The sequence below is a fragment of the Crocodylus siamensis genome, chromosome 5, assembly GCF_052110815.1.
Source record: "Crocodylus siamensis isolate JL-2025a chromosome 5, ASM5211081v1, whole genome shotgun sequence".
Classification (NCBI taxonomy): Eukaryota; Metazoa; Chordata; order Crocodylia; family Crocodylidae; genus Crocodylus; species Crocodylus siamensis.
In genome coordinates this window covers 154,426,715-154,444,137 of record NC_143399.1, presented here as the reverse complement: position 1 = coordinate 154,444,137, position 17,423 = coordinate 154,426,715, and the positions used below count along the sequence as shown (strand labels likewise).

The window sequence follows — 17,423 nt, the reverse complement described above, 5'->3', positions numbered from 1 at the left end:
AGCTTCATGCTTCACAGGAGACAAGGAAGCACGGATTTCCTCATAAAATAGGAATGGCAAATTTACTTACCAGCTTTTCAAAATTAACAAGGTTATCCAGAAAAGTTTTATTTCCTTCATGGATGAATGTTACATCTAAAAATGAAAAAATATATAGTTGTTTGCTGTTTTTGTGGACTTGTTCAGTTTTTTAGATATAAAAAATAAAGTGTTGACAAAACAATAATAAAATAAAAATGGAACAAAACTGTCCTGTAAGCATGTGAAACTATCATCTTTTTTTTACTGAAAGGAAACAGAACGCTAGCACCAGCTGTTTTCATGAGAAACAGAACATTTATTCTATATAGCAACATTGTCAATACACTTGATCAAGAGGAATTTCAAGTATGGAATGTAAATTTGTTTCTCACTAAACCTAGTTTCTGTGATTTCCATATGACTTTCTTTCTATCAAACATACCAGAGGACTGTACATTCAAATGTACAGTTTCCTAGGGAGAGGAGCACAGTAGTTGTATATGTGCAAGTTTCATGCACTGTGAACATTATGGATTTACTGCTGCTACTGGAGTCAGTGGTAGGAACCAGGGCTGTGGCTTGAGATCCATGAGTATAGAGCTCTGTTGGCTGGACTCTAGGTCCAGAGGGAGAAGCGACAAAAAAAAAAAAAAAGTTGCTGAGTTCAAAACCTCACCTTGGCAGAGGCACCAAGATTTATCTCTGCAGATTCTTGGCACCAAGTTTTTTCCCTGTCTATTTCTAGGGCACAATGTGAGAATAAGGATAATATGAGGAATGGACAAAAGGGCCATATTTGGCTCTAGTTTGCAAACTGAAAGCAGTGTATCAAGGAAGAAAAGAGGCAAAACTGTTTCTAAGTGGCATTTACAATGAAACCTTGATTTAAAGCTATTTACTCCCCTTTGCTGAAGTACATGTGCAGACTCTAACCTTTGCAAGCTTATATAGTAGAACTACTACTTGAATCATAGAAAGGTACCTAAGAAACATATATATTGGTCCGTGCAATAGCAAGATGCTTTTGTGACACAACTATGGTAAAATGATGTGTTGCCATGAATGGAATCAGGAGACTATAAGCCATGTTTTCCAACTGACAAATGACACTAAGTCATTGGGAAATATCTATTGCTCAGTGATTTGCTATGAAATCACATTTACAATGACAATATACCAATCTGCCTGCCCATCTAAGCATTTGTGCCTTGCTCATCACTGTGGTATCCAAGCAACCCATGTTCTAACTGTTTGGTCCCCTCTGCCAGCATAGGTACAGGACAGCATCAGTCTCAATGCAATCAGAGTTCAGGACTGAAAAAAATTTCAAGCTGAAATAATGAACTTCTTTTGTTTTCTCTCATCCTGTACCATAACATCAGAACTTATTTACCTTCTTTTGTATTAAAGATTCATTGTGTGCCTGGAGGGGATTTTACAGTTACTTATAATGGAAATGCTAATAGCTTAATATGCTGGTGGAAACCCTCAACTAGAATTCATTAGGCAGAACCATATGCTAGGGTAGAGCGTCCCCATTCTGAGGGGACCAGTAGGATGTAACTGCTTCAGGCAAGCAGTCTGCCAGCCTGAATTCCTCAGCAAATAAGACAAGCATGTCTGCTTCTGTATCTTTGTACAGATATAGACTTATCCCCTGGCCCAGTTCCAAGGCTAACTCAGAAGGTGGTAAGCAAGGCATGGCCCACAGCTCTTCCTTGCCTGCTTTCTGCTGCGCTCCCATAGGGTACAGTTCCTCTGCGCAAGGACTGCAATTATGACTGGATCTCACAGCCAAAAAAAAAGAAAGCTCCAAGGATGTGCCCTTCTGTTTCCTTTCTTCTTGCTCCCACTGTAAACCTATATGTAAGGACTAGGCAGAACTTCTCCTTAATGCCAATATGTATTCAGGGAAACAAACAACAACAAATTTTTATAATGATGCAGTGCAGATGAACTTTTGCCAATGCTAGTGAAGAAAAGCTTCTTCCTGAAACTAGAAAAACCAGGACAGATCCATTCTACGCTCTTTCTTTAAAGACTGCAGTGATTATTTTCAAGGGGGAGCAGGGGGAACAGAAATATGCTTTGCTACCAAACAGTCTAGATAAATGCAGCGGAGCAGAAAATTGCATCCATGTTGTGCTGTGAGGGTGAAACACTTTTATTAAGTATTTGAAAAATCAGTCTGATATTCAAAAGCTGTATCTGTGTAGTAACAAGTCTTTGTGTTTAAATTCAATTAAACTTTAAAAGGACATCATCAGTGTATTCTTCATAATTAGAAAAAAAAGCTCCTTACTGCCTTTCCACCTATTCAAACTTAAATCTGTTTCCTCTCCAAATCATCTTTTGTTCTTCCTTTGCTTGAATACATGATTTTGATTTTGTAGGGTTGCTAATGGTTTTTAAGCTATCAACAAGCATTTTATTTATACTGTAATGTAACACCGAACACACAAATATTTATATGGACAGTCAAAGGAAACAAACTAAAAGGTATTATGGGTTTATTTGGGTCTATCAACCTTGACAAATCACATTCTGTATTAAAGGGGATTATAGTAACATTTTGTAAAGAGCTTCTTGTTTCCCATACATGTTTGAGAGATGTAAGATCATAATACTTGTGTGCTAGTTCTTGCATACAATTTTGCACTGGCGTGCAAACTTAGGGCCTCTATATTACGTTTATGTCATGATTAACATTCTAATCCCAGCATAAATGACACGGGTGCTACACATGCATCTAATTTAAAGTACCATAAAATGGTAAACAAGCCATAAGTGTCCCACACAGCATGTAGAATTTTTTAAAGATTGGTTTGCATAGCACCTTAAACTGAACGTGTAGAATGTCCAGGGCTGCCCCAAAGTAAGTGCCGACAATCGGCTGATACAGCCCCTGTTACAGTCAGGTCCCAGTGTGGTCCCAAGGCTGGAGCTGACAATCAGCTGACTGTTGGACCTAGACCCAAGGCAACCTGGGGTCTCAAACTGATGTCCTGGGGTCTCAATCAGTTGACTGTTGGCCCTGGGACAGCCCAGGGTCACACTGGGTTGTGGGCACTTGGTTTTTATTTTGCCAGGATCATAATCCCAGCCCTACCCCTGCACTGGCAAGTTGTAATGGCGCCACTGGGAACCGATCCCCAAATCATGCCTCCTACCATGTCCATGTGGCACGGAAAAAGTGCAACTGTTGGGATCAGATCCTATGTCGCCTTTAAATGAACATATACCAGGGGATGTACTCATGTACCAATGCAACATCAGTGTGCAGAAATGATCGGCAGAGAACATGCACAGGGTTCACTGAATCCAATTGCTTGTTTGTGTTTGTCCTCTGTCAGGTGGGACAAGTAGTATTCAAGGGCATACTCCACTGTAAGGTCTTGATCTTTAATTATAGCAACTATAATTCACCTCAATACACAAAAATCTCTTTGAAGACTGGGAGCCTTGATGACCTGCTCAGGTCCCTTCTGACCCTACCAACTATGAAACTCTCAGACATCCTCAGTTTATTTGAAGAATCATCCCTTGAAAACATTTTAAATGTATTCAGCTGTAACCAGGATATAATGAACAGACTAAAGAGGACACTTCTGGAATACAGGAATATTAAATGAATTTGTCATGATCAAAGTGAGAACAATTAATAATTAATGAATCCAAGATAATGGGATACTTGAAGTACCTGCCACTTAATTAGCCACCTTACTCACTGTGTTGAACCAGTTGTTCATTATCTCTCTCAGACCTGTGAGGAGCAAGCTGAAAGTCCTCTGTATTCATAAGCACCATGTATTTTTTTGGTAGGCAAAAAGGATAGATTTTTTATATAAATTCTACTGTTGTACATTCTATGTAATGATATTGTATCAATGTCAATAATAATCTTTGCTCTGGCTATACACTCACACTTTGGTACCCAATTGTTATTTGCATGTACCACATCCAAATGCTATCATTCAAGACACAAAAAATTCTCTCTTCCAGGCTAAAGGGAACTCAGAACTCAGCATGGGGAAGAAGGCAAGCACTGCATCATGTATAAAGGGACTGGGATGGCTCTAAAGTTTGAAAGCAATGGGGCAAATGTTGTTTTTACCTAGTTTTAATAGGCAGCTGCTTACTATCTGAAAAAAGTGCTACCATCTCTCTAACATGTCATTGCAGTTAAAGCATATTTATCATATGGAAAAATAATCTTACACTTATTAGAACTAACATTATATATTTTTATAGATGGAATTACATGGCAAAGGTAGACAGACAAGCTTTAACATTACCTTTCAGGAGTAAGGGCATGAAAGGAATTTTCGGAGATTTCATTTTCTTGAATGCATCTCTGTAGGCTTTGTGATTCAGAGAAGGGTCCTACAAAACCATTTTGATAATAGAAAGAAAAATCAATAGGTTATAAAAAGAGTAAGTCTAAATCCATTAGAGGCTTACAATCAGAAAATGATTTAGATATAACAGGTTTCTTTGGGAAATGATGTAGATAAAGTTTTACTAGAAGGGGTGACTTACTAAACTGAACAAGAAATGTAAACAATGAAGGAAACAGAAATGATTATATTAGTGTAGATGAAATAGCTCCAAAATGGGAAACAACTGCATGAGAAATTCACCTTTTGACTGCTTTGTAATTTCCTCACATCACTAATACTAGCAGAATCTCTTTAGCTTAATTTCTAGCAAAACACTTAAAAATATACTATTGATGAAAAATCAACCCTTCAAGCAGTACAATATACCCTACATATTTCAAGACAAAATAGGAGAAGGTCGTTTAGCATTCCATGCAATGTAAGTGATTCTAAAACTCCTTTCAATTTATGCTAAACAAATATTCTGTGCACATTTCAGTCTTTATGGTAATTACTGTATAAGGGTGTGTATAGAAGTGCTCTGTGCACATTTTACAGTGCTGTAACATAGAGCACTTTTTATAGCATTATAAAGTTAAAGCACTCTTAAACTTGACAGAAATGCAGTGTTTGGGTGGTGGGAGTGTGGAAGATGTGGGCTCTGAGCCTCCCTGCGCTTTCCAGGTTAGCAGGGAGTGCTCCACAGAGAAGCAGCTCTGGGCAGGCTCCAGTGTACAGAAGTTATTTAAAGCGCTGTAGGTTGCTGAAGTACTGTAAAATACAGTCCTTCAAATTTAATATCTCATTTAAGGAAGGTTAATATAAAGGTCTGTACCCATTTTTAAAGTGTTGTGAAGCTGTGCACTTCTGTTAAGTCACAGTAATAAAACACTCTAAAAGGTGAAAAAAGCAACTTCTGTAAACAACCAAGGGCCATGGTGCCAAAAAAACCCCTCTGCTAAAAAAAGTGGTGCAGCACACATGGCAGCAGCATATGCCGCCAGAAACCAGAGCCTGGCTGGCCAGAGCCACGCTCTGGCTGCTGGCCAGGCTCTGAGCAATCAGCTCAGTGCCGCTGCTGCCCAGAACCCCAGGTAAGGCTGCTGGTAATAAGAAAAGAAGAAAGAGTATTCATACCTAGATAGGTAATATTTTCTGGGACTACCACTGTACTTACTGTCAAACTTTCAAGTTCGGTGAAGAGTTTCTTAAACTTCCCAGGGATTTTCTGCCGTGGGAAAAGAAAATGAGACCAAAGAAAGCAAATATGCATTAAAAATGTAGATCTTTTTTCCTGAGATCATCACATCTGAAGTATCTAATAAAAAATATTAACAGGCCACTTTTTCAGTCAATTATCATTCTTTTCTCAATACCAAAATCCCTAATTATGAATAAAGTTTAGAGTGATACCAGTGCGTTAGATTCAGAAGTCTTGCCTTCTGAGATTCCATTCATTCATGATTCTTTTATGAAAATTGCTTCCTAACAGCTGTTTTCATTTTCTTTACTAACTTTCATGTCTGCTCCACTTATCTCAATACATTTGTTCACACAAAAATAACACCACAGGCTGACAATTTAGATCGTCAAGATTTCAGATGCAATTTAAATAATTTCAAAGAATCACCCTTTTCCTAAAATGTGAACTTGCAACCCAATCATACAAATAAAAGACCCTGCTTCTGTTTTTCCTTTTACTTATACTGGGAACATTTCAGTAACTCCAGTGGTGTTACTCCTTTATCTGGGTGTAAGAAAGAGAAGAATCAAAATAATTGAGATTACTAGTTTTCCAGCATTACACACTATTTGTTAATGCTGTATAATTAAAACACACAAAACCTCCTTCATTTTTATGTCTTAATGCATGGAAATGTAGGTACTGATGTAACTCACTGAATACAGAGCCCCAAAGTAATAAAGGCTGACTGGGAATACAGCCACCTATTTCAAAATGCAAGCACATATTTAGCATAGCTTGATTTTTTTTACAGGTTGCTTGAACTTAGGTTTCTAAATCTGCATGTGTAAGTAATTACGATTAATTTATAAATATTGCTGTTTCCTAGCAGCCAAATTATCAATGCTTATATGCTTTGAGGTTTTGAAATACTCCTCTTCAGTAAAATTTTACAAATTATAGTTACATGCAAGTAGCTGTGGCTACATATATTTTCCAAAGGAAAATGAAGGTACATATACTCATTTTATATGATACAGAGGCAGTTTTAATAAAAACATCTTATCCATTTCTAATCCATATACAAGTACTGTTCTTGCTTTGGTAACTTGCATTTTGTTCTTAGAAGCTGAAGTTCATCCTAGGTGCAGGAGGTACACAAAGCATTGCCAAAGCAGCAGAATGCCACCATATTTGTGTAAGAAAAGGCTCAAAAGTAGGCTGCCAGTGCACCTTTGTTTCAGTGTTACTCCTGCTCCACACCTTATAGTAGTCCCCAGAGAGTAGGATGAAGGCAGACAGATGGGTAGGCAAAAGTATCTTGATGTCATGTCAGTGGTGCTCAAACTCTGGCCCACAGAGCTCTGTAATTGGACACACAGGTTTCCCCTGAGGCCAGAGATTTAGTGTGAAAAGGGATGGCAGCATTAATTGCTGATCTCCTGGTGCCAAATTCCATACTAGTGGGGAGTCCTGTGGGTCAGACGATGCAGCCTGGCACACTAGACTGCGCTGGTGTGCAGTGGGATGAGTGCATAGGGCATTCTGCATCCAGAGCTGATATACAGAATCTAGCTGGTGTACAAGATGGCACCTGTAGACTGACCCTGTGAATGGACGGGATCTGGCCCACAGACTGGCCCCATGCCACTCATCCAGACCATGGGGCTGGATGGCTGAGCACCACCACTCTAAGTAGTAAAGGTAAAGTAGCAAATTATGCAGTAGGGTTGACTTCAACTTCAGCAAGACATTTTTTGGAGTAACATCCTCTTTTGGGTAGTCCTTTAGCACTCCCTTGTACACATATGTGCCACTGGGCGTATTGGTGACAAAATGCCTTTGGTTGGATTTTCATCATTTTCTACTATGTTGTCATACATCATGATAATAATCCGTTTGTCTGGAATACCATTCCGGTACACAATCTAGTAACTGTGGCACACATCAGCCTGGTATCTGTAGTTATACTAGCCATTTGACCCTGTTACAATGACAACCCAGCACTTGCCTCTGCCCCTAGTATCTTCCAGGGAAAATGTGCTGCTTCCCAGAATACAGTCTAGCAATACATTTGCTTTCAAAATCATTTTGTTTGTGTGCTTTGAATGCAGAAACCAGGCCCTGCACAATGCCCGCCCTCAGGCTCCCCACCCTGCAACCCTCAGGAAACCTGAGGGATGCTCAACATTCAGTCTCCCCCAACATTCTCAGAAGCAAGCTAAGGTTAGATGAATAGACTGTAAGGTGCACAGAAAAATGTCTGGATCATTGGGCTTAGGGGGTAGTAGTCAATGGCTCAATGTCTAGTTGGCAACCACTATCAAGTGGAGTGCCCCAGGGGTTAGTCCTGGGGCCAGGTTTGTCTAATATTTTCATCAATGACTTGGAAGATGGGACAGAGTGCATCCTCAGCAAGTTTGCAGATGACATTAAGGTGGGAGAAGTAGTGGATACACTGGAGGATAGGGGTAGGATTCAGTGAGACCTTCACAGATTTGAGGATTGGACCAAAAGTAATCTCATGTGGTTCAATAAGGAGAAGTGCAACATCCTGAACTTAGGACGGAACAATCCCACGCACCACTACAGGCTGGGGACTGACTGGCTAAGCAGCAGCTCTGCAGAAAAGGAACTGAGGGTTACGCTGAATATGAGCCAACAGTGTGCCCTTGTTACCAAGAAGGCTAAAGGTATATTGGGCTTCATTACTAGGAGTTTTGCCAGCAGATCAAGTGAAGTGATTCTCCCCCATTATTCAGCACTGGTAATGCCACATCTGGAGTTCTGTGTCTAGATTGGGCACCCCACTACAGAAAGGATGTAGATACATGTCGCCTAGATGACCTTCTGAGGTCCCTTCCAACCTCCGTTTTCTATAATTCTATGACTTTCACTACAGTTACCCTGAGATTTCCAAATTTCTCTAAATGTTTTGATCCATCAACTGATTTAAAGGCTGTTACGTTCAGTGTTTGACTCATTGATATTTACTTTTAATTTTTCCTTCTGTGAAATTCTGTATGCATGGAGATGATTTTGCTTTTAATATTGCTGAGCCCCTTTCAAAGGTTTATGAAGCCTACAGATTCTGCTGTTTTGATTTGAGGTTATCTTTTATACTAGAATCCACTGTATGTGGTTTATGTCAGTTTCTATTATTTATTTATTTTTTTTTGCAATACTGCCTACTTGTGTGGGTGGGTTTTGGTTTTTTTTTTTTACTGTTTTCCCCACATTTTTAATTAAAAAAAAATAGTTATCACTTTCCTGAACTGAGGATCATCAGCAAATTTTGCAGGTATCACCACCCTGTAATTTATTTGGATACAAAAGCAGAGGTATAAACACAAACAGCAGTGGGACCCTACTCTTGATATCTCTTCCCTGGGGAAACTATTAACAGTTAATCTCTCTCCTCTTCTGTAAATAAGTTATTCATGCCCCTTTTTCTAACCTCTTGCTGAACAAGAATATATTTAGTGGAATGTACAACTATGTCCTTTATTTTATAATTTTTAATTTTTTATAATTTATTTTAAATTTCTTTATATGCAACATTTTCTTTGGAGATTATTTGTTTTTTAAATTTAAAGTAATCTTTTCCACCTTATTGCAGAACTGGCCTGTTAACCAGTTCTGCTTTGACACCCTTTAAAATTCTAGGACTCATTGATCTTGGAGATCTCTTTTATCTTCATCTCTTTCATCAAGATGAAGTAATACCTGACTAACCTGATTTCCCTCTATGATAAGGTGACATGCTCTGAGGATGGGGGAGAACAATGGATGTGATATATTTTGCCTTTAGTAAGGCCTTTGACACTGCCTCCTACAACATTCTCATTCCCTATGGAAATATAGACTAGTTGAAAGTACTATACGGTGGATACAAAACTGGTTAGATCATTGGACTTAATAAGCAGCCATCAATGGCTAGTTGGAAGGAGGTATCAAGTAAAGTGTCTTAGGGGTCTGTGTAGGGTGCAGTATCATAACGTCTGCATTAATGATTTGGATGATGGGATTGAGTGCATGAGTAGCAAATTTGTAGACAACACTTAAGTTGGGTGGAATTACAGAACACTCTGGAAGGTAGGGCTAGGATCCAGAAAGTCCTGGATAGATTGGATAAATAGTCGTTAATCAATCAGATGAGATTCAACAAGGGCAAATGCAAAGGCATACACTTGGGATGGAATAACTGCATGCACAAACACAGGGCTGGGGAATGAATGGCCAGGTTGCAGTACTGCAGAGAAGGATCTGGAGAGTACGATGGAAGAAGCTGAATATGAGCTAACAGTGTGCTCTTGTTACAAAAAAACCCAAAAGCACACTGGGTTGTATAAATAAGAGTACCACTTGCAAATCAAAGGAAGTGATTCTTTAACACTATTTGGCACTAGGTGAGGCCTCATCTAGAGTACTGTGCCCAGTGTTGGGCCCCACACTTCAAGAAAGACGTGGACAGATTGGAAAGAGTCCAGCACAGAGTAACAACAATGATCAAGAGCCTTGGAGGTAAGACTTATGAGAAAAGGCTAAAGGAATTAAGGTTCTTTACCATGGAGAAGAGAAGACTGAGGAAGATTGATAACAGTCTTCAAATACCTGAAGGGTGACTACAGAGAGGATGGACACGAGTTTTCTCTGTGGTCATAGGGAACAGGCTAGGATCAATGCCCTCAAGCTTCACCAGGGGAAATGTGAGTTGAAGATTAAGACGAATTTTCTGACTGCGAGGGTGGTGAAGCATTAGAATAGGCCACCTAGAAAAATTGCGGAATCTCCTTTCTTGCACGTTTTCAAGAGCAGGTTAGACAAACACTTGGCTGGGATAGTTTAGTCTCAGGAATGATTGTGCCTCAAGCAGGCATCTGGACTAGATGACCTCAAGAGGTCCCCTCCTAGCCCTACTTTCCTAATCCTATGATCTTCTTTAAAACTTATTTATAACTTTTTCAAGGCTTAGTTTGAATTCATTCAACTTCTTAGGTGGTAAAACTTTACATATCATGCCAAAGCCCGTATGCTGATTTCCTCTTTCCATTTGATTTCATCATGGAAAGTAAATTTTTTTTTAAAAAGATCTCACCAATTTTTTTTTTGTGTGTACTATGGAGTTTTGACAAGATCTGAAGGATGCAGAGATATATCTTACCTCCCAAGTCTGAGACAGTCGGCTGACAGATGCAGTGTTGAGACCCATAACAATAGCAAAGAATGAGTTCAAATTTCTTTGAGCTTTACAACTATAAACAAAAACAGAGACATTCTGATTACGGTCCTCCACATAACAGATCATTAGAAGTATCCTAAGTTATCAAGACCAACCTCCCTGCACTAATGCAATATTGTCTTCTACACTAAACTTGTTAAATGTCCAATTTTGAATGCTTCTAATTCAGGTAGGGGTGTCTCTAAGTAAATGCTTACAGTAAACATTTCATTGTCTAATCAACCTTATGGTTAGGGTGTTATTTTTCTCCCTTGTTGTCAAAACCTCATTTTCCCTTTTCAATGCTTATTTTTTAATATATATTGTTAGCTGTCCTTTGGAGTCCCCTGTGGTTCAAATCCTTGTCTACCATCCAGGAGACCTAGGTTCAATTCCCAGACATTTATGCAACTACAATCATGGAGGCTCCAAATATCAGGACTCAGTCTGGTTTTTGGAATCTATCTCAGTGGCCTAAAGGGAGGATGGCAGGTCTGGGCAGCCTCCACTCCTCCAAAAAAAATCTTGCCCAGGCATATATGCATCAAAGGTCCGAGTGGCCCTCATGCATACACCATGATCCAGGAGGACCAACAGTTGCCATTAGTTGTCCTTTACACATAAAATAATTCTTTGCCTTTTACTGTAGTGGTTCTAAACATTTTTAGGCTCAAGGCACCCCTGATAAGCTCAAGACACACATCAAAAAATCCCAGCTCTTAGTTTCCATTTGTTTTTTTGACTACAGAAAAATAATAGAATTCAAGAATGACCACAATTGGACAGAATGTTTTTATCACTAAGATTCCTTTTTTAAATCTGCTTTTTTATTTTGTGAATCATGTCTGCACACCTAACAGTGCTAACAATGCATGGCACTCTTAAAAGATATCTAGACATGGAATGGTGTGTGCAAAACTCCAATTCTGCCCTTAATTTGGCCACATCTGTGAGGTTACTATCCTATATATGGAGACAGTAGCTGCTTACTTTATCTTTCTACAAACTGGAAGAGCATTTATTTGCAATACTATCACATTTTGACCTTGTCTTTAATTTGTCATCTGTTATCATCTAAGGACCTCTTCCAAGATATTGCTTCTTAACAAACAATCTCTCATTTATTTATTTGATATTAGTGTTACCTAGTGGTATTACTTTGCATTTATCTAAATTAAATCTTTCTCCATTGTTATTTGCACATACCCTTCAACTCTTCAGACCATTCTGTATCCTCTTTTTACTCTCCAATGGTTTGCAATCTCTCATTATTCGTTATTGTCCACTAATTTGATTAACGTTCAATAGTCTCCAAAATTAATTATTAGGTTGTAGAGGCCCCAATACCTATCCCTGTAGAATTGTGCTTAATACCTCTGTAGTTCAAGCTTTATTATGAATTATAATTACCTGTTTGCCTTCAGACCAGAGGCAAATTTTTAATCACATACTAAAGTATGCTCTCCAAACAATATCTTTTCATCTCCTCAAGCAGATTGTCAGACAAGACTGTATCTAAATCTGACTATGAAAATAGGTATAGTGGGATCCTGTTTAAACTAACTTAAGTACATTATTAGTCCCTTTGTTTTCATTGGGACAAGTCATCAGAGTAAAGTACATGGCATAATGTATCTGCATAATACAGGACTTACATACTGGCAGGAGCTGTCTCCTGGTACAGTTCTGTGCAAGCCTTCCATTGATTTTGAAGAGATTTAGATCAGGCACTATAACCACTTACCAAACTAGTAACTGTATCCCTCTATCATGATCTGTTCTTTTTAAACCTTACTTATCTCTATCATTAATCAACATTTCACTTGTAAGTGAACGTACGTACAGATTTATTTCCTCAAGCAAATACTTGATAACTATATTACACTCTCTAATCAATAATTCTCTATATTTTGTCTATTCTCCTTAAACGCAGCTTTTACAGCTCCCCTGTATTGCCAGAATAATGGTTCCTTACATCTGTGTTAACATTGCTTTTATAAACTAGAAATTATAGGCAAAAAGTAAAGAAATCCGTGTTCTGACATCACACACACTACTATCTGCACTGTTGTCATTAAAGTAAAATCCTTCAATGTATTTTAGGTGTTTTCTGGGAGACTTAAGTGAAGCACATAGGCACCAAATATGGGGCAATATGCTCTAGCCCTGTGTTTACCCAGCTAGAGCTGAGGGAGCTGTTAGGTCAGATTCTGTGCTGTGTTCAGCATCTGAGAGCAGAAGAATAGGGGCAGGCAGAGAGCTGGTTATAGCGCCTTAAGACTCTGCCACAATTAGAATTAGAGCAGTCTGGGCATGCTCTAAGTTGAATCAGCCAGTTAGAGAGAGTACAGTGCTCCAGCCACTACCTTCTCCAACCCCAACATTTGTTCTGAAGTCAATGAGATACAATAATGCCATTTTTAGAAAATCGCTTTTCTTATAAAAACAGCCCTTGAATGAGAGATAAGCTCACCTAAATCTGAATTTATATCTTGGTGCTCAGAAGCATTGATAATGAAGAGATAGATGTCCGATTCTATTTCCCAACCCATTATATTTGGTTTCTATAGCTTTACATTCTTATTCCATAAAGCAGATGGAATTAACTCAAGTCACAGCAACCTTTTCTCCTGGAGGCAATTATATCCTATTCATGTGAAATAACTACAAAACTTTTCTAGGAATGCAAATCAGTGCTATTGTGGAAGCCAGTGAACCACATGAAATCAATCCTTTCTGACATAATCACACCAAACTTGTAACTGATAAGCCTGGAAATGAATGTGTTGCTGGATTGCACATAACTTGCAAAGCAAAACAAATTGTGAGCAGCATTATATCAGATTATCAGAATACACTTCACCAAAGACATTGGTTCAGTGTAAAATGGTCCAATGTTATATTACTGGCTCTCATGGAACAAATTAAATTAACTCATTTGCTGATGAGAAAGATGTAAGAACAAACTATTCATTTTTCATTAACATGACTACTGAAATACTGCAATGACCAAAAAAGTAGTGGGAAACAGACAAGAATGGTTGCATTTGTTTAAACTGTTTCATGCCTGTATTGGCTACTAAAAAAAAAAGTGATTATAAAAAGATGAAGTCTTTGTGTATGGTACGTATTTGTTTTCTCTTCCACAGACATACATTAAAGGCCAGTACTGTCAACAGTTGAACAGAAATTAATGTGCAGTATTCTAATTTAAGGTTGGCATCTATGACCGAAACTGTGAAGAAGTAATTTCAATATAAAGCATGTTCAACAAGATTAGATGGTGAAATAGCCTAAGGCAACTAGTCTTTCATCTCTGGAGACCTAAGGTTAAGATAAATATTGAAAATTAACTTGGCTCACTAAGGACCCTGATGAGCAACAATACAAATCTCAAATTTTTAAAATAATTTGGTAAAGTTGGCTGTCTCTGCTGAGGACAGATCTAGGCTGCAACAGCAGGAATCTTGCAGGTGCATGGGGTAAACTTTAGGGGAAATTTGCATACTATACACCAGTATTATTCCTGTTATTCACGGGGTGGGGGGGTTGTGTGTGTGTGTCCACGCACGCATCTTGCCTAGCAAATTCTTCAAGACTTTGAAAGGTAAACAATACATTACCTTTTACCACTCCCTTGCCTTCCTCCTCCTCCCATCCCTTCCCCCACTAAACAAAAAAAAAAAAAATGGAAAACATAAAAAGAAAAAGTATATTGTTCACCCATGGCTTCCACTTTTAACTTAGCAACTTACTGGGCAGCAATCTTGATGAATTTTTTCACTAGTTGTACACGTTTACAGAGCTGGCTGCAGAGGAGTATCTCTGTGGCCACCCAGAGTTGAACTTCATTGCATCTTTGAAGCAGAAGACTAAGATTCACTGTGTTTTCACCACTGCCCTGCCTGCTGAAGGTGAAATATATCAGCTCTTGCTGGAAGACAAGTAATGTATTATTAGGGCCTTTTTATAAAAATGCCAGTCAATCAAGTTGATGTTATTTTAACATATAATATATTTCAAATACTTTGGTAGCTAATAGTTACTACTTATATGAGGATTTTTTAAAATGACTGATGACCAAAGCTCAAATGATTCAGGGTTAGGTTTAGTTTGACAAAGTTTAGAGGCTCAGCAGAATTTGCAAATGGACTGCACATCTTGCAATTCATGTTTTTCTTGTGAGATTTCCTGCAGTTCTGTCACAGCTGGAAACACAACAAGAACAGTCTGTCTCCCCCAGTATTTCATCATTTCTGGTTCCAGTCTGAGAAAACTCATATCTGAACATTCCAGTTCTTGAAAAATGTTCATTCCAAGTGCCTTCCTAAAATAGTGAAAGCTTCAGCAAACAAGAGGAAGGGGAATGTTCTTTTTGTTCCCTAAATAAACTCTCCTTTCTCAGCTTTAAACAGTCTAAAATGAAGAAAAGAATTCCCTCCTGAAAACATATGAAATAATATGAAATCAAAAGGGCCATCAGGCTTTTCAGCTGATGATACAGTTCGATTTCCATTTTGACTTTACCCTTTTCCATATGATTTCCTTGAGAATTTTGGATTGAGATCAGTGCTCCCTCTAAGCTGTGTGGCATGCACGGCCACACAGGCACGTCTGGCAGTGCAACATAAGCGCGCCTGCACGACCGCGCACACCACACAGCTTAGAGGGAACGCTGAGTGTGATTCAGAGGGCCTGTTCCAAAGCCTACTGGAATTAAGAGAAAAACACAGTTGGTCTTGGAGTAGGCCTAAAATCAACTGTGCCAGTTTGTTTCTTGACTCTTACTTTATAAATGGTGATTATACCCAACTCAATATATTTGCCTCACTTCTCTGTTAGGAACCTGTATTCTAATTTGTAATGACTTCTTGCATTGGTACCTTGCATTAAAAAAGAAAACAACCCCCACTAAAATTTCTGTTTCTTACCTCATGAATTGAATTAAAAAGATTCCAGTCAAAGTTCGTTAATTCCAAGGCAAGATCCCAGGTGTTAATTCCCAAAATTCTCACAGACCTTTGTTGCAATTCTTCATTTTCAGCAAAAGGGTTCTAAATCAATGGACAGATGCAAAATGATCCCAATCAATTCCCAAGTGTTTTGTATGGAAATAGCTACTGTGCTGAGGTAAAAAAACAGCATCAAAACAGTAATCTTCCATGAGTGCACTTAATTTTTTTAACCCTGTTCAACTTCAATGAGTTACTGCCTATTTAAGAAATAGCCTAGGAAACAGGACAGAATGATCAATGATTTCTTATTGAATTAGGCCTTCAGTCTCGCTATAAAACCTGATTATAAAACACTGACCAAGCAGTCAACTTAATGAAAGCAAAATCCTTGAAATCACAATGGCCCACAGTCTGAATTAATGCACTAGCAAGCTCTGTATTAAAAATAAAAGGAGAACGTTGTGTTAACACATCAGATTTATGGTAAATGCATATAACTCCCTGAACACGCATTTACAAATTCCACAAGAATGTCCATTTTATTGTGAAAAATGGCCTATATTAAATGCACTTGTCAGCAAATGGTAACAAAATGTAGGGTCTGATTCATGAAACATACTTAGCTTACTGAGGGGAGCCTACTCACACTACTGCTGTTAAGGATCATTTGCTACTTTCATTATAAACTCAGATTTTCAAAGGTTTACACTTCTTTTTTTTTTTTTTTTTATCAACCTGAAATTTGGTGTATGAGTCATCTGCCGAGATGAAAGATGGTTTTATCAGTAAGCCATTATTTTGGTATTACTTCTTTTTTTTAACCATTTACAGCAAATTTTGTAATGTTTATTATGTAACTAATGAAACTAGATTGGTTGTCACTTGTCTGCACTGAAAGCTTTTGCTAGTATTAACATTTTAAAAGGTGGCTATGACACAGTAGATAATGTGGATGTTACATTATAATGATATCAGCATGTCAGTTTTAAGGGATACACTGATCCCATAAAATGAAGACAGACATTTCTCACACCTAAGACAAATGTACACATCTTAATGATAACTGGCAATGTATCAAAGCATTTGGGGGTGGAGAGGGGGGGCAGGAATATACACATACGCTGCTAAACAGTTGAAGCATGAATTGCAAATTATGCGCATGACCATATCACTTTGATGTGAAGTTTCATCATGCCATGAGTTGCTCTGGAGTGTCTATTTCCCCCTGAGTTTCAAGCCACTTCCAATGGCTGCTGTGTGATCCTAAAGATGACTACCACCCCAGGAAGCATGGGAAAATAACAGTCCCCAAGTTCAGCAGAAAGCAGAAACTGCTATTACGTACTGGCCTCACAAGGTAACAGAGACACAAGGAAACTAGACTACTTCTGTCATCTTCTTTCATCTCCTTTCCTCATCCTGACCACACCTCACTCCTTGCATACCCCCCTCCCTGGACGGGGCATAATTTGGCTTCTAAGGCTAAGCACACAGTCAAACAGCTGGAGGCTGAATCGATTCAGTCTTTGCAGGTTAATTTAAGATGCAGAGATTAAACTGAGAAACAACTGCATAGACATTCACTTTTGATTCAGGAAATGCAGCCAAATGCCTGCAGTGGCTCAGGCCAGAACCTGGGGGGGTGCTAGACCATGGCTCTCTAG

The 17,423-nt window shown here is 38.6% G+C and overlaps 1 protein-coding gene across 1 annotated transcript in view; it reads right to left on the bottom strand.

Moving 5' to 3' along the window:
- Positions 1 to 17,423, bottom strand: part of RAPGEF5 (Rap guanine nucleotide exchange factor 5) — a 262,022-nt gene that overhangs the window by 14,982 nt on the left and 229,617 nt on the right. Inside the window, exons 19-24 of the mRNA XM_090046785.1 lie at positions 15,736 to 15,858; positions 14,560 to 14,738; positions 10,748 to 10,838; positions 5,578 to 5,628; positions 4,317 to 4,404; positions 71 to 135 (exon numbers count right to left, since the gene is read on the bottom strand). Coding sequence (XP_089902911.1) covers positions 71 to 135; positions 4,317 to 4,404; positions 5,578 to 5,628; positions 10,748 to 10,838; positions 14,560 to 14,738; positions 15,736 to 15,858 — 597 coding nt within the window. The remainder of the gene's footprint in view (positions 1 to 70; positions 136 to 4,316; positions 4,405 to 5,577; positions 5,629 to 10,747; positions 10,839 to 14,559; positions 14,739 to 15,735; positions 15,859 to 17,423) is intronic.